Genomic DNA, 18,145 nt, shown 5'->3' with positions numbered 1-18,145 from the left:
TCTCTGGAGGAGAAAAGGTGAGGCCTATAATCCAAGGAACACCAGGCCTACCGTCAAGCATGGTGGTGGTAGCATTATGCTCTGGGCCTGTTTTGTTACTAATGAAACTGGTGTTTTACATGGAGTAAATAGGACAATGAAAAATGAAGATTACCTCCAAATTCTTCAGGACAACCTAAAAATGTTAGGTCAACCTAAAAATGTTAGGTCTTGGGCGCAGTTGGGTGGTCCAACAGGGCAATGACCAAACAAATTTCAAAAGTGGTAAAAGGATGGCTAAATCAGGCTACAATGAAAGTTTTAGAATGTCCTTCCCAAAGTCCTGACTTAAACCCCATTGAGAACATGTGGACAATGCTGAAGAAACAAGTCTATGTCAGTAAACCAACAAATTTAGCTGAACTGCAACAATTTTGTTTAGAGGAGTTGTCAAAAATTCTACCAGAAGCTTGCCAGAAGCTTGTGGATGGCTACCAGAAGTGCCTTATTGCAGTGAAACTTGCTAAGGGACACGTAACCAAATATTAACATTGTTGTATGTATAATTTTGACCCAGCAGATATGGTCACATTTTCAGTAGGCCCTTAATAAATTCATAAAAGAACCAAACTTCATGAATGTTTTTTGTGAAAACATGTGCTCCAATCACTCTATCACAAAAACAATAAGAGACATATATATATATATATATATATATTTAAACATGGTGGAAATGTTTATTACAAAATACTGCAGTTGTAAACAGTAGGGATGCGATACTAACTGGAATCCTACACGGAACAATCCGCTTTAATTTAGAAAAAAATTGTGATATTAATCGAGATCGGATGATAGGAGAAAAATAATTGTGACAATTTTTTTTGCCGTATCGCCCAGCCTTATTTAAGAGAAGCCATTCTTGCTTCAAATGTATCTCTTAAAGCATTACAAAACTCACCTCGGCAATGTTGTCGGCGCTGGTAACAAGTGCACTTTGTACTTGAAAATTAAGTATTTTACAACAAGAGTATCCACATAAACGTACATAAATATGGACAATTATTGACATGTAGCGCCAATTCTTTTTGTGGTGGTCCACATTTTTCTATGGCTGGCCGCATCAAATGTATATTGGGGACAACTAACCTCTCATAATGTTTATAAGGAACACACAAACAATGTATGTGCAAAGAAACAATGGTTCCTACAAGATACCAACTGATATAGTTTTGTCATTTCTCTCTATTTTCCACTATCTGTATAAATCAATAGATAGTACTTTATAAAGTCATCTACATTTCACCAGAACCGTTACAGGGTATTTTTTTGCCCAAAGACCAAGACCCAGCTCTGCACTCAAGGGACTAGAACATGGTGTACACACTGCACCACTGCACATAGTTTTCAGGTGTAAGGGTGCCAAAATGTGGTAATTTTTCTGCCTACTTGTACTGTTTGATAATGGCACCCCACAAAGATGGTTACTGTACTGAACGGAAATGTATTTATATACAAATGTCCCCATCTCTCCCACTGTAGGGATGACCACGGCTTCAGTCCTCTTCATTGGGCGTGCAGGGAGGGCCGGTCCAACGTGGTTGATATGCTCATAATGAGAGGCGCCCGCATCAACGTCATGAACCGCGGAGATGACACGCCCCTACACCTGGCTGCCAGCCACGGACATCGCGACATTTTGGGCAAGGTACATTGGGTCACGTGTACCGCTGAGTCAGACGACAACCCTATTGTGTCAACCATGTGTGAGACCTGAATTGTCATCAATTGTCCTGTCTGTTCTTGCAGAATGAAAAAAGCCCTTTTGTAACATGTCGATGTAATGTCCCGGTTTGTTACATTTATAATGCAAGTATGTTTTTATTGACATACTTCAGTATAGATCATTGTCTTAAAACCTTTGAACACCTTTTTTGTCATTACCTGTTGGCTTGAAGTTGTGTAAAACAAAATCCAAGAACAATTTGTTTTTTGTTGTAGTTACGAGTGTACAAATTGGCCCTGCTTGTGTAGTTGCAACGTGCAGAGCTCAGCCTGTCTGCAAAAGAAAATGTATTTATTAGGGAACACCGTGCTCTGCCGTTTGCAGCCAAACCTGTCAAAATGTGTCAGGTTTGTGGTAGTGTTGGCAGGGCATGTTAGTCTGAGATGTGCCGGGGTAAGGGTTATATCAGCTGCAGGGTGTCGGAATTAGAAATGCTGCCTGGCAGATATGCAGGTTAATATTAGGCATGTTTCACTGTGTCACAGCCCCTGTGTGTGATTGTGTATGTGTGTTTGTGTGTACCTGTCTTCTTTCATGTTGATTTATTTGTGTTTGTTTTGCAGCTGATTCAGTGCAAAGCAGACACAAATGCAGCCAACGAACACGGGAACACGCCACTGCATTATGCTTGCTTCTGGGGCCAAGACTTGGTGGCTGAGGTTAGTGCGCCCCCCTGTGGTGTCAAAGCAGAGGTTTCTCATAACTGTGCTAAACAACCTGTTTTCTTGACTCAGGATCTGGTGAACAATGGGGCTCAGGTGAGCATCTGTAACAAATATGGGGAAACTCCTCTTGATAAAGCCAAACCTCATCTGCGAGAGCTCCTCAAAGGTATCCCATCACACACCTCTTACTTGTTAGGTCAAGTATCTTTCTTTGGTTTCTTCTCTGGGTGCTAATTTTTTCCCTTTTGCACAGAAAAGGCTGAGAAATTGGGACAAAACTTGACTAAAATTCCCTTTAAGGACACTTTTTGGAAAGGAACCACCAGATCTCGACCCCGTGAGTTTACTACTTTTTTTTTTAATATCCCCCACAGCAGAATAATGTTTTGCCAATTGCCACATGAATAATTCATTTTTCATTATTTTACTTGTCACTTACACTTCTTTTATTTCTGTATTTCCAGGCAATGGCACTTTGAACAAACATGCAGGCATTGACTATAAACAGCTCTCTCTCCTGGCTAGAATAAACGAGAACCAGTCAGGAGAGGTATATTTATACTAATGAGGCAATGTCTATATATATGAATTTATATATAATTTGAGTGAAATATGACTTAATGTGTTATTATCTAGTTGTGGCAAGGGCGCTGGCAAGGAAACGAGATTGTGGTCAAAGTGTTAAAAGTTCGCGACTGGACCACAAGGAAAAGCAGAGACTTCAATGAGGAATATCCCAAACTCAGGTTTCTTATCGGAAGTCTAATTTTCTCGATGATCTGTGCTCTTATGATCACCCATTTGTCTGTTGTTCAACCAAACTGATTTCATTGGGGTTGTTTCACACTCCTGTTGGTGTCAAATCCTGTCTGTTGTCTGTCTTCCTCCTCGTCCTCGTCTTCGCTGCACCACACCAGGATTTTTTCCCACCCGAATGTCCTTCCCATGTTGGGAGCATGTCCGTCTCCTCCCGCCCCTCACCCCATCATCATCACACACTGGATGCCTTATGGCTCCCTCTACAACGTGCTGCATGAGGGCACCAGTGAGTATTTTTCACACATTTATAGTCTCCTGTTGTCCCACACATTGTTTGTTCACTGTCTCTTTATGTATATATGAACATATCTCAATTATTTTTTTCACATTTGAATGTACTCCTTGTGTCAGACTTTGTGGTGGACCAGACACAGGCAGTGAAGTTTGCGCTGGATATCGCCTGTGGGATGGCCTTCTTGCACACGCTTGAACCAATGATCCCTCGCCACTATCTTAACAGCAAGAGTATCATGGTGAGAAAACATATCTTTGTGCATAATTGTGAACTACTTACACAACTTACCTGTTAATCAACACTGCATTTCACTGTGATGCAATTTTGCTGCGTGTAGTATAGGGATGGACATCGAAACCCGGGTGCCAACATAAACGGTTGTAACCAGACCGAAAATTGAAGCGATTGTTTGTATTCTGACACATGATTTCTACACGGAAGTGAAACCCAGTGGTGGTCAACCAAGCTCACATGGCTGTTGTTCAGCAAGCAGCGTGCTATCTATTCGAGTACAAAAGAGGCTTACATATGGCTGTAAAAATCAGATGCGAGCATAAAATGAAACTGTTCAATGTGATAGAACCTTATACTTAATCAAAAAAAAGAATTGTCGAGTGTTTAAAGGATTACCAAATTTTCTGGACCACAGGGCACACCGGATTATAAGGCGCACAGCCCATGAGCGGGTCTCTTCAGGCCTTTTTTCATACAAAAGGCGCACAAGATTATAAGGCGCATTAAAGGGGTCATATGATTTTTTTCTAAATTTAAAACACTTCCTTGTGTTGTACATAACATGTAATGGTGGTTCCTTGGTCAAAATGTTGCATAGATTATTGTTTTACAGACTATCTTCAAGACGCTTTTTGACAGTCACTTCAGGATGCGCAGTTTTGTGAGCGGTTTTAGTAACGTGGCTCACCTTCGACAGCGTCTTCTCCCCATCATCTTTGTTTTAGCAATGTAGTGTACAAGGACGGGAGTGGAAGAAGTGTCAAAAGATGGCTCTAACTCTTTTAATGACATTTAGACTTTACCTAAATCACCAACAAAGCAGCATCTACTCATCTCTGGTTCACAAGTGGAACAACGCCGGAAATGTGTTCCCTGAAAAATCGTCCGACTGGAACTTTAATAACTAAAGTTCCTTTGGTGAATTATGTAAACTCACTACACCGGTAGTTTTAAGAAGAAGAAGAAGAAAGTTGTACTTGTATAGCGCTTTTCTACCTTCAAGGTACTCAAAGCGCTTTGACACTACTTCCACATTTACCCATTCACACACACATTCACACACTGATGGAGGGAGCTGCCATGCAAGGCGCCAACCAGCACCCATCAGGAGCAAGGGTGAAGTGTCTTGCTCAAGGACACAACGGACGTGACGAGGTTGGTACTAGGTGGGATTTGAACCAGTGACCCTCGGGTTGCGCACGGCCACTCTTCCACTGCGCCACGCCGTGCTTTAGTGCTTCCATAGCAAAATATAATTTAGAACTTTACGCTACTTTAGATTACAAATGGCAACAGCAGAGTGTGAAGGACCCATCACAAGAAGCTAGTGAACAAGAAGAAGCTTATCGAACTTTTAGTGCGCCTTATAGTCTGAAAAATTCGGTATACATCAGTTGCGTTTCCAGACATATCGAACTACTGTGCTTCAGACGCTGTTCTACATGGCAAAACAGATGGAAACTTGGAAAAGCATGGAGTTCTACAACTTCTTTGTATGTGGCTGGGTCAAGGAAATTGTTATCAAGACACTTCCTGATAAATATGCATAATTTTTGCTTGGGTAAGGATGCATTTCATGATTTAACTTTGCGTCTCAGCTGCCATGTCTGTTGCTGTTGCACGCGCTGTTTATGAGTAGCGTGTTTTTCCCCGTCTTCATCAAAATATAATTGTTGATGTCAACTTTGTTGCCTTTGGTAAAAGCTTAACTCTTTTATTTATGAGTAAAAAAAAACTGTTTACTGGAAGTTTAGGATCTCATCATGGTTGCTACTTTTCATTTGACACAATGCTAGCATGCCTAATTAATATTCACTGAACTTAACAAAAAGTTCAGAGAATATTAATTAGGCATACTAGCAAAAAATCAAGGCATTTCTGCCTTAACGTAACTGTGGACGGAGTCACAGAAATTCACATAAACGTGAGCGAAATGCATTTTTTGGGGGGAAATGTGTCCGGGACTGCTTATTCTTTGCCAAAACATGTCCTAAACTAAACAATGTCTATACGGTCACTTGAAACAGCAACTCAACTGTGAAGCCAAAGCTAGCAAAAACAATCCCAACACCCTTTTTTTTAAACTTGTAATTGTATTGAGTTTGTGGACCCCAGGAAGACTAGTGGGTTGTTGTGGCAACCAGCTAATGGGGATCCTTAATAAAAATCAAAATCAAACCTGCAACACATTTCATCTGCTTGTGTAGTTGTGAACGACCTCATCGATGTAAGATCAATGTACAAATAGGGCAGCAGTCGCAACTTAAAAGGCTCTCTTTTATTTGTATTTTTTTGAACAGCCTGAAGTCGTCTCCTTACTTGTCAAAGTTTAGAACAACATTACACATCCCGCCTTCACAATATTAGCGCTGTGCGCCACATCTGACTGCGCTATTTATCAATCATTCAATCAAATTTTTTTTATATGGCCCTAAATCACAAGTGTCTCAAAGGGCTGCACAAGCCACAACGACATCCTCGGCTCAGATCCCACATCAGGGCAAGAAAAAACTCAACTCAATGGGATACAATGAGAAATCTAACAAAACAAATCTTTCAAAAAAAGAACCTTACAGAACCACTATGTACTTAAAGCAAGCTTAAATGTTTACAAAAAATATACTTTGACTCAAAATATCAGTCAACCTTTTTCCAAAGACGTATTGCACCAATGAATGTAGGATTTTTTTTTTTATGACACAAAAAGCACACATTCTACGATGGTAAAATAAATGTTAGTGTTTTATTATATTGTTATTGTTATTTCAAGTTGTGGTTACTATTATTATTTTATTTAATTATTGTATAGTTGTTACTAAGTTATATCTATTGTTTTTTTTAATTATATTTAAAGTTGAGTTTTGGTGGAAAAATAAATACTCAAATTATCGAATAATCGTGTTAATAATTGTTATTTCAAAATCAATCAAAGTAATTGTAATTATTATTTTCGCCTTAATCGTCCAGCCTTACCACTTGTGCTTGGTGGTGATATCGTACAAGTAATGTCTTGTAAGTAATGCAACATCCCGACAGAAGCCCACAGAGTCCCACGCTCTTTATAAACATTATTGCCACTCTAAAGACGCCAAAAGTAGCCCTCATTACACCGCTGGCCAGTTGCCACAACAACACAGCACTTCCTCATTATGCACCATTGACGGTTACAAAGAGCAAAGTTGCGTTATGAGCATCATTATTACAACGCAAAACTCACATTTCTCTATGTTCTGTGTTGCTTATTTTTTTATGTGTTCCTGAGTTATCACTTGATTTATACAATTGAAGCATTTCAACTATGTGTCTATTTAATTTGAATGACACAAAATTATGTAAGAATTAAGAAAAATATTTTTGTTGTTTTTTAATTTTTTATAAAAAATGTGCTTTCCATATTTCAAGTACTGGTTCAGGCACTGATTAAGCAATGGCACTTTTTTTCAAGTATCGGTTTTGCTATTACTATCGGTTAAAATGTAAATGATACCCATCATACTGTCCTGTACTCTATTTAAAGTTAAAAGTTAAAGTTAAAGTACCAATGATTGTCAAACACTCTTGGTGTGGCAAAATTATTCTCTGCATTTGACCCATCACCCTTGAGCAGTGGGCAGCAGCGGAGCTGTGCCCAGGAATATTTTTGGGTGATTTAACCCCCAATTCCAACGTTTGATGCTTAGTTCCAAGCAGGAAAGGAATGAGTCCCATTTTTATAGTCTTTGGTATGACTCAGCCGGGATTTGAACTCACAACCTACCGATTTCAGGGCGGACACTCTAACCACTAGGCCACTGGATAGGTCAGTATTAAGGAGATAAAATACAAACCCCGTTTCCATATGAGTTGGGAAATTGTGTTAGATGTAAATATCAACAGATTACAATGATTTGCAAATCATTTTCAACCCATATTCAATTGAATGCACTACAAAGACAACATGTTTGATGTTCAAACTGATTACATTTTTTTTTGTGCAAATAATCATTAACTATAGAATTTAATGCCAGCAACAAGTGACAAAGAAGTTGGGAAAGGTGGCAATAAATACTGATAAAGTTGAGGAATGCTCATCAAACACTTATCTGGAACATCCCACAGGTGCGCAGGCTAATTGGGAACAGGTGGGTGCCATGATTGGGTATAAAAACAGCTTCCCAAAAAATGCTCAGTCCTTCACAAGAAAGGATGGGGCGAGGTACACCCCTTTGTCCACAACTGCGTGAGCAAATAGTCAAACAGTTTAAGAACAACGTTTCTCAAAGTGCAATTGCAAGACATTTAGGGATTTCAACATCTACGGTCCATAATATCATCAAAAGGTTCAGAGAATCTGGAGATATCACTCCTCGTAAGCGGCATGGCCGGAAACCAACATTGAATGACCATGACCTTCGATCCCTCAGACGGCACTGTATAAAAAACCGACATCAATCTCTAAAGGATATCACCACATGGGCTCAGAAACTCTTCAGAAAACCACTCTCACTAAATACAGTTCGTTGCTACGTCTGTAAGTGCAAGTTAAAGCTCTACTGTGCAAAAGGAAAGCCATTCATCAACAACATCCAGAAACGCGGATGGCCTCTCTGGGCCCGAGATCATCTAAGATGGACTGATGCAAAGTGGAAAAGTGTTCTGTGGTCTGACGAGTCCACATTTTAAATTTTTTTGGGAAATATTCGACATCATGTCATCGGGACCAAATGGGAAGCGAACCATCCAGACTGTTATCGACGCAAAGTTCAAAAGCCAGCGTCTGTGATGGTATAGGGGTGTATTAGTGCCCAAGGCATGGGTAACTTACACATCTGCGAAGGCACCATTAATGCTGAAAGGTACATACAGGTTTTGGAACAACATATGATGCCATCTAAATGCCGTATTTTTCATGGACGCCCCTGCTTATTTCAGCAAGACAATGCCAAGCCACATTCAGCACGTGTTAACACAGCGTAAAAAAAAGAGTGCGGTTACTTTCCTGGCCCGCCTGCAGTCCAGACCTGTCTCCCATCGAAAATGTGTGGGGCATTATGAAGCGTAAAATACGACAGTGGAGACCGCGGAATGTTAAACGACTGAAACTCTACATAAAACAAAAATGGGAAAGAATTCCACTTTCAAAGCTTCAACAATTAGTTTCCTCAGTTCCCAAACGTTTATTGAGTGTTGTCAAAAGAAAAGGTGATGTAACACAGTGGTGAACATGTCGTTTCCCAACTACTTTTGCACGTGTCGCAGCCATGAAATTATAAGTTAATTATTTTTTGCATTAAAAAAAATAAGTTTATGAGTTTGAACATCAAATATCTCGTCTTTGTAGTGCATTCAACTGAATATGGGTTGAAAAGGATTTGCAAATCATTGTATTCCGTTTATACAACAAAATTTCCCAACTAATATGGAAACAGGGTCTGTACAAGAATTAAACAAAACGGCTAAAAAAGAGTTAACAATCCTTAGTTTTATCCCTGTCGATTATGATTGTCTTGCACACTAAAAGGAGTGTTGCAATAGAAAGTTATTGGGAGGAGGAAGGCTCAATAATGGAGAAGATCCTTTCATATGTCCAAAGATACCATCCTCATTCTTGTTGATGGCCGTGTCGTTTGAGCCGCTTAGAGTAGCCAATTTTAACTTTCTTTGACTCGCTGCCCCCAGATGTCTTGTGCTTAGGAGACAATGGGGTTTAAGGTTAAAAAGTTCACTAAAAAGAACAAAAATTGGTTTCGGACCATTTTAGGAATATGTGTGTTTACTTGTAATGCTGTAATTGTGGCCAAGGTGTTTATTTACCTAAACTGCAAAGAGGACAGGGTGTTAAAGCATGTGAAACGTGAAAATTTAATATATATATAGCCACTTATTTTTGCAACATTTTAAAGTGCATGCAGAGGTAAATAAAGCTAATGGATGCTGACCACTCATACTTTATTGCAACTATTGTTATTCTGTGCTTTTAACAACAAAATGAAATCAGGAGTTTTGCTTGCATCCACAGGCCAGTGTTTTTTGACCCTGGGTAATTAGAGACCCCAACAGTTATTAGCATTGATTGATGATCACATACCCGGTGACTATAGGAGACGTGGTGCTTGATGGATAAAAGATATGCTTGGAAGAAGCCCATCATCATTTTGCAAAAAGATTTTTAGAAAAGAGTGGGTTGAAGTTGTTTGAACTGTATCTCCACATGTTCTTCTATTATCCACTCTCCTCCTTGTCGGTGTAATGTCCTGATACTTTTGTCCATGTAGTGTATAGAATGTCCTCCGAGAATGCAGTGTCCCATCCACTCAAGAGTGACATCTTTATTTTGGTGTCTCCACAGATAGATGAAGACATGACTGCTAGGATCAGCATGGCAGACGTCAAGTTCTCCTTTCAGTGTCCCGGCAGGATGTACTCGCCCGCTTGGGTCGCCCCTGAGGGTACGTGTCAATGATACCACACAGATCTATCAAGACAGCTGGAGTGAGAATGATGCTGTCGGAGAGGGTGGGGGACTCTGTTGAGAGAATGTTATCTCCGTCTGATTTTCCCAAGAGATGCACATGTCTTATCTAAACGTATTAGAAAGGAGGCAAACTGGAAATGAGATTAGAATAATGCTTTGATAAGACACAGATGCAAAAAAATGGAATTACTGTGTGAAATGTGGCGTTACTGGAAAGAGCTGGAGATACTTCAGCTTGTTTCTGTTTGTTTCTAACTGATCGTGCTTGCTCTGGTTGGTTGTCAGCCCTAGAAAAGAAACCGGAGGAGATCAACCGGCGGTCAGCAGACATGTGGAGCTTCGCCGTACTGCTGTGGGAGCTGGTGACCAGGGAAGTTCCCTTTGCAGACCTTTCCAACATGGAGATTGGCATGAAGGTTAGCAAAGTGGCACCTTTTCACATTTCTTTTTCTTTGTGTCTTTTTAAACTCCGGCACAATGGATTTGAAATGGAAACAATCAAGACTGCTTTGATTTTAAGAGGTTTTACAGAAAACTCTCTGTTTTTGCAGTTGGTGCTAAAAACAAAACAGATTGCTCCTGTCACACAGAGGATCATTGACTAGTGTTTTTGCAGTAGGTCCTTAAAAAGAGCAGCATTCTCCTGTTACATAGAGTATATTTAAACTGCATTTTTGCAGTAGGCCCATTCAAAAAGCAGGGTTCTGTTACATCGAGTATCTTTATTGCATTTTTGCGGAAGGTCCATAAAAAGAGCAAAGTTCTCCTGTTACATTGAGTATCTTTAAACCGCGCTTTTGCATTAGGTCCTTAAAACATGAGTGTTTTCCTGTTACATAGAGTATCTTTTAAACTGCATTTTTACAGTAGGTCTTTAAAAACAGCTGTGTTTCTATAGACATACCTAGTTTTCCTGTTACATAGAGTATATTTAAACTGTATTTTTGCAGTAGGTCCATAAAAACAGCAAGGTTCTCCTGTTACATCGAGAATCTTTAAACTGCACTTTTGGTCCCTAAAACAGCAGTATTTTCCTGTTACATAAATCATTTTTACTGCATTTTTGCAGTAAGTCCTTGAAAAGAGCATCATTCTCCTGTTGCAGTACATAGAGTATCTTTAAACTGTGTTTTTGCGGTGGGTCTGTAAAAACAGCAGCATTCTCATTTTAAATTGAGTATTTTTAAAGGGGAACTGCACTTTTTTTTTCGCCTATCGTTCACAATCATTATGAAAGACCTAATGACAGATGTTTTTTTTTAATGCATTCTAAATATTAAATACATTCGATCAAAAGTCAGCTTGCAGTGGAGCCTGTGGGAGCCGTTCATTTCTGTCTATAGAGCCCCTAATAAACATCCAAACACCTCCATTAGGGTTTTATACACATAATATAAGTATATGTGTAATGCAGTAACAGGCGTATTTATATTAACATTTAATATTTATGCATTATAATCGTTTTAAGCATACACAGTAGGGGTGTGGGAAAAAATCGATTTGAATTTGAACCGATTCTCATTTTTAAAAAAATCGATTTTTTATTGTTTTTATTTTTAATCAATCCAACACAACAATACACAGCAATACCATAACAATGCAATCCAATTCCAAAACTAAACCTGTCCCAGCAACACTCAGAACTGCAAAAAACAGAGCAATTGAGAGAAGACACAAACACGACACAGAACAAACAAAAAGTAGTGAAACAAAAATCAATATTATCAACAACAGTATCAATATTAGTTATAATTTCAGAATAGCAGGGATTAAAAATCCCTCATTGACATTATCATTAGACATTTATAAAAATAAAAAAAGAACAATAGTGTCACAGGGGCTTACTCTTGCATCGCATCTCATAAGCTTGACAACACACTGTGTCCAATATTTTCACAAAGTTAAATAAGTCATAGTTTTGGTTCGTTAAATAGTTAAAACAAATTTACATTATTGCAGTCGTTTGATAAAACATTGTCTTTTACAATTATGAAAGCTTTTTACAAAAATCTACTACTCTGCTTGCATGTCAGCAGACTGGGGTAGATTCTGCTGAAATCCTATGTATTGAATGACTACAGAATCCTTTTAAATCGGGAAAAAATTGTTTTTGAATCGAGAATCGTGTTGAATTGAAAAAAAAAAAAGATTTTGAATCGAATCGTGACCCTAAGAATCGATATTGAATCGAATCGTGGGACACCCAAAGATTCGCAGTGCATACATTTCAAAAATGCATCATGTTTGTTTTTTATCCCTTCATCATCACTGATTTCTGCTCACTGCAGACTTTAAAAGCCAAAAAAACATGATAAAACAACACTTACTGTGCTATGTCTGCTGTCGTTAAGATGCAGACTGCTGGGATGTCCATATATTCCCAGTTAGATGAAAAATGTCTCATAATCCTGGCGAAAAAACGGGGTAGGTGAGGGTAACAAGCGCTTTTCGTGTCTCTCTCGTCAGTTCCAGGTCTGCTTTTCAGATGAAAAGGCATGATTTTTGTGATCCGCAATAAACTTCTAAGGAGCAGGGAAGTGAGGAAGAAGCCGACCACTGGATGATGTAAACATAGGCACACACACTAGTGATCACGTCGCTGCTACAAAGAATTTGTCTGCATTAGCCCTTATAATAACAATATCACTAATACTAAGTCACAAAATGTAAATGGTGTATTGTTGGCGCTTTTTGGATGGTTATCGGATTTTATGGGTGGAGTTTAGTACCTCCTATTGGATCCGCTGTAAGCAGACTTTTATTAACGTTTATTTAATATTTAGAATGCATTAAAAACAAAAACAAATCCATCTGTTGTCATGTCTTTCATAATGTTTGTGAACGGAATTCCAAAAAATTTGCAAATCCCCTTTAAATTGCATTTTTGTAGTGGGTCCTGTAAACACAGCAGTGTTCTTCTGTTACATAAAGTAACTTTAAATTATATTTATGCAATTGGTCCAGTGCTCCTGTCAGATAGTATTTCTGCATTTACTGGTTTAAAAAAAGCAGCACTCTTGACTTGTGTCTTTGCCTTAGGTTTTTTTTTAAATCAGCAGAGCAATTCCGTTATATGGATGATCTTCGACGAGTGTTTTTGAAGCACACCCGAGTTTTACACCAACAACTGAGCAGTGTATGCAAAGCTAGATGAAGCTGCTAGAAGCTGAACACTCAAGAGTCTTTAAACAGGTTTACTCCAGCCCGTGAGATGAGTTTGGTAAATGTACAATTGAGCTGCATTTTTAAATTAAAGGTACCTGCTGTTCCAAATGTGTCCACTGAGTGTCGCAACAGCAATTCTGTTAGGCAAGCGAGTAGTTTATATCGGGGCAAGCAAGTATAAAAAGCAAGAGGTACAGAGCAAAGCAGGGCCGCGACTTTTCCCCTCGACCCAACGTACAACAAACAAGAGTAAATTAAAAATTGGTAACCACACTTAAAATGCTGCATGAGACACTGCACATTGATATAGTCCTCTGAAAATTATTATCTTCTGTGCAAATTTAGAGAAAGTGAACAGTGTGTGATTTACTGCAATTCTGTCAATCTTTTAAGTTTTTATTTTTGGTTTGTTGAAATTGTTCACATATTGCACATTTTTTATTTTTCTATCAATACACAGTGATGCCCTGAAGCCAGGGAGTAACTCAACCCTCTTAAATAGTTTCTACCTCAGTTTGCATGGTTTGTTGAGTTAGCACAGGATTAATATGTGGAAATGATTAATGGGGTAGTTGGTTGGTGCATAGATTAGTTTTTATTTATGTTTTATTTGTTTTTTTGTTTAATCTTAGATAAGCTGTTACCTAAATTTTAATCATTGCTTTTTAGATACACTGAGATTAAGTCTAAATTCATTGTGTTCTTCATGGTGTTTTTGAAACTGCATAATTTTTTCCTCACAATGTTTAACTAACTTGAAGTGTTTTGTCTAGAGGATTATTGGTGATATGTAATTTTTCAGAATGTGCTCGTTCTATTTTGGGCCGAAGTAAAACAAAAAAACAATCTGAAGTCGTCATAGTTGTATTTTTAAGTTATTATGGCAAGATTTTATCCATCTGGCCCATGTGGGAATAGATTTTGCTCCATCCGGCCCCTGAGCTAAAATGATTTTGACCGCCCTGCTTTAAATACAGCTACTGCCATCTTGTGGCATTAAAGACTACATTATTAGGTTACCTACAGCCAAAGTTTTTAATGCCAATATACTGTATATGACCTGGCACCAATTACAGACTTTTGCGATTATCTGCTATTGTAGGTCAACTTTTGTACACTTTGTTAAACGCCTTTACCAGCCACACTTACCCTGGTCTGTGTTGTCGTTCAGGTGGCCTTGGAGGGCTTGAGGCCCACCATTCCTCCCGGCATCTCCCCCCACATCTGCAAGCTGATGAAGATTTGCATGAACGAGGACCCGGCCAAGAGGCCCAAATTTGACATGATTGTGCCCATTCTGGACAAGATGCAGGACAAGTGAAACAAAGAAAGCCTCTCCATTTATAGTGGACATCTTAGCGCGGATGTTGGCGCTTGCCAGTATTGCCTTAAACTATTTTTTTCCTTACTGCAGCATTGAGCACCAGCTTCTCTCTTGTATTTTCTGTTTCATTGTGGGTTTTTTTCCCCATCCTCATTGCTGATGCAATCTCCTCAAGAGCTCAGCAAGACTGTCCATCATGTTGACTGTAATCAAACGAGGACTGAATATATAACCTGCGGAGGGCAGCACCACACAGTGAGTTTTATTTGGATTTGAATGGTGTATTTACGCTGGAAACTTCTGCAGTATAACTTTCTTTTCCAGACGTGTCAGCATTTCTCGTGTGACTTGTAATGGTGTCCAATCCAAACTATTTTCTGTACACTTAATAACAGAATATTTATCTGCGCCTTTTCGTTTTAAATCTAAAACCACTATTTTTACCGGACGTCACATTTAAAAAAAAAGAATACTTCAAATGTGCTTTTGTAAAATAACATTGAAGTCTCTTAGCTGTGCAACATCAATTCAAAAGTGCCTGGGATGAGACACGAGTGTTCTTTTATGTTGAATTGTAGCAAACAATACCCTGTACCATACTGTAAATCAACACATCATCGTTTCTTGTTGTTTTATAATCCTACTTTCTGTCTTTTACAGCTTCTTTTTCTTACTTACGATCATTTCCCACTCATCTATCTCAATTCATCGTTTCTATTCCTCCACCAGCTTTGCTTGCTTGTGTCCAATCACAGGTTGTTGAAGCCAAACTCTAAAACAACCCATACAAATGTATTTATATATATATAAAGTATATTAAAAAGGAAACATGTTGATTCTTTGTCTGTGTTTTCATAAATTCAAGCTAAAATCTTGAACAAGTTAATAATATGATGGGAATGTCAACAACTTCCTGGTCTGGGACCCTAACATTTGTGCAGCAGAGTACTCTTGCATATATGGGATCTTTGACTCGGTTTTGCAGCATGCCCATTCCCTTACATAGAGGACCCTTGACAGCAGAGTGTTACTGTCGCATAGAGGATCTTTGACTTGCACTTTAGTACTGTTAGAAGAGGTCCTTAAAAACAGTGTTGCACTAGTGTTGTATAAAATGTATTTGACTTGCAATTTTTAAATTGTTGGATGAGGTCATAAGAAGCGGCGAAGCAATCCTGTTGCATGTTTTTGTAATTGGTGCTTAAAAACAGCAGAGTGCTATTGTTGCATAGAGGATATTTGACTTGCAATTGCGTAGTGTTGGAAGAGGTCCTTAAAAAAAGCAGAGCGCTTCTCTCGCATAGAAGATGTTTGACTTGCATTTTTTTTATGTTGGAAGAGGTCCTTAAAAACCGCAGAGCGCTACTCTCATACAGAAGATCTTTGACTTGCATTTTTTTTTATGTTGGAAGAGGTCCTTAAAAACAGCCAAGTGATCCTGTAACATGTTTTTGCTGCTGGTGTTTAAAAACAGCAGAGCCCTACTTTCGCATGGATGATCTTTCGCTTGTACTTTTTTAACTTTGGAAGAGGTCCTTAAATGCAACAGAGTGGTCCTATATATTGCATGCTTTAGCAGTTGGTGCTTAAAAATAGCAGAGCTCAACCGTTATATAGAGGATATTTGACTTGCATTTTTTTTTAATGTTGGAAGAGTTCTTTAAAAACAGCATTGCGATCATGTTACATGTTTTTGCAGTTGTTGCTTATTAACTGCAGAGACTACTGTCGCATAGAGCAGTGGTTCTCAAATGGGGGTACACGTACCCCTGGGGGTACTTGAAGGTATGCCAAGGGGTACGTGAGATTTTTTTTTAAATATTCTAAAAAGAGCAACAATTCAAAAATCCTTTATAAATATATTTATTGAATAATACTTCAACAAAATATGAATGTAAGTTCATAAACTGTGAAAAGAAATGCAACAATGCAATATTCAGTGTTGACAACTAGATTTTTTTGTGGACATTTTCCATAAATATTGATGTTAAAGATTTCTTTTTTTGTGAAGGAATGTTTAGAATTAAGTTCATGAATCCAGATCAATCTCTATCACAATTCCCCAAGAGGGCACTTTAAGTTGATTACTTCTATGTGTAGAAATCTTTATTTATAATTGAATCACTTGTTTAATTTTCAACAAATTTTTAGTTATTTTTATATATTTTTTTCCAAATAGTTCAAGAAAGACCACTACAAATGAGTAATATTTTTCACTGATATACAATTTAATAAATCAGAAACTGATGTCATAGTGCTGTATTTTACCTTTGTATCTCTCTTTTTTTTTTCAACCAGAAATGCTTTGCTCTGATTAGGGGGTACTTGAATTTTTAAAAAAGTTCACAGGGGGTACATCACTGAAAAAAAGGTTGAGAACCACTGGTATTGACGATCTTTGACAAACTAACTGCGTGCCTAAAACTGTGCATATCACCGTAAAATCCATCAATATGGGATCTTTGAGTAGTCTTTTTTACTGTGGGTCCTTGAAAGCAGCAGAGCATTTCTGTGGTATAGACCAGTGGTTCTCAAATGGGGGTACTCGTACCACTGGGGGTACTTGAAGGTATGCCAAGGGGCACGTGAGATTTTTTTTAAATATTCTAAAAATAGCAACAGTTCAAAAATCGTTTATAAATATATTTATTGAATAATACTTCCACAAAATATGAATGTAAGTTCATAAACTGAAAAAAAAAATGCAACAATGCAATATTCAGTGTTGACAGCTAGACATTTTTTTTTGGACATGTTCCATAAATATTGATGTTAAAGATTTCTTTTTCTTTGAAGAAATATTTAGAATTAAGTTCATGAATCCAGATGGATCTCTATTACAATCCCCAAAGAGGGCAGTTTAAGTTGATGATTACTTTTATGTGTAGTAATCTTTATTTATAATTGAATCACTTGTTTATTTTTCAACAAGTTTTTAGTTATTTTTAGATATTTTTTTCCAAATAATTCAAGAAAGACCACTACAAATGAGTAATATTTTGCACTGTTATACAATTTAATAAACCAGAAACTGATGACATAGTGCTGTATTTTACTTCTTTATCTCTTTTTTTCAAGCAGAAAGGCTTTGCTCTGATTAGGGGGTACTTGTAGTAAAAAAATGTTCACAGGGGGTACATCACTGAAAAAAGGTTGAGAACCACTGGTTTAGACGATTTTGACAAACTAACTGCGCGGCGTGTGCGCGCCTAAAATTGTGCATATTCCGTAATCCATCAATATGGGATCTTTGAGTAGTCTTTTTTTACTGCGGGTCCTTGAAAGCAGCAGAGCATTTCTGTGGTGTAGACCAGTGCAGGGGTAGGGAACCTATGGCTCTAGAGCCAGATGTGGCTCTTTTGATGACTGCATCTGGCTCTCAGATAAATCTTAGCTCAGATTGCTTAACCCGATAAGTAATGAATAATTCCACTGGTAATCACAATGTTATTAACGTTCAAAATATAAAACATCCTCATGCATTTTA

At 38.1% G+C, this 18,145-nt stretch overlaps 1 protein-coding gene across 1 annotated transcript in view; it reads left to right on the top strand.

Moving 5' to 3' along the window:
* LOC133536788 (integrin-linked protein kinase) overlaps positions 1 to 15,494 on the top strand; it is a 31,801-nt gene extending 16,307 nt beyond the window's left edge. The window contains exons 3-13 of the mRNA XM_061877338.1: positions 1,519 to 1,684; positions 2,326 to 2,421; positions 2,497 to 2,593; positions 2,681 to 2,764; positions 2,892 to 2,977; positions 3,064 to 3,173; positions 3,345 to 3,472; positions 3,598 to 3,719; positions 10,044 to 10,143; positions 10,455 to 10,585; positions 14,506 to 15,494. Of these exons, the coding sequence (XP_061733322.1) occupies positions 1,519 to 1,684; positions 2,326 to 2,421; positions 2,497 to 2,593; positions 2,681 to 2,764; positions 2,892 to 2,977; positions 3,064 to 3,173; positions 3,345 to 3,472; positions 3,598 to 3,719; positions 10,044 to 10,143; positions 10,455 to 10,585; positions 14,506 to 14,655 (1,270 nt within the window). The 3' untranslated portion in view covers positions 14,656 to 15,494. The remainder of the gene's footprint in view (positions 1 to 1,518; positions 1,685 to 2,325; positions 2,422 to 2,496; positions 2,594 to 2,680; positions 2,765 to 2,891; positions 2,978 to 3,063; positions 3,174 to 3,344; positions 3,473 to 3,597; positions 3,720 to 10,043; positions 10,144 to 10,454; positions 10,586 to 14,505) is intronic.
* Positions 15,495 to 18,145: the final 2,651 nt, after the last annotated feature.

This window comes from Nerophis ophidion, linkage group LG18 (assembly GCF_033978795.1).
Source record: "Nerophis ophidion isolate RoL-2023_Sa linkage group LG18, RoL_Noph_v1.0, whole genome shotgun sequence".
In the NCBI taxonomy this organism is placed as follows: Eukaryota; Metazoa; Chordata; class Actinopteri; order Syngnathiformes; family Syngnathidae; genus Nerophis; species Nerophis ophidion.
This window is presented reverse-complemented; position numbering and strand designations above follow the sequence as displayed.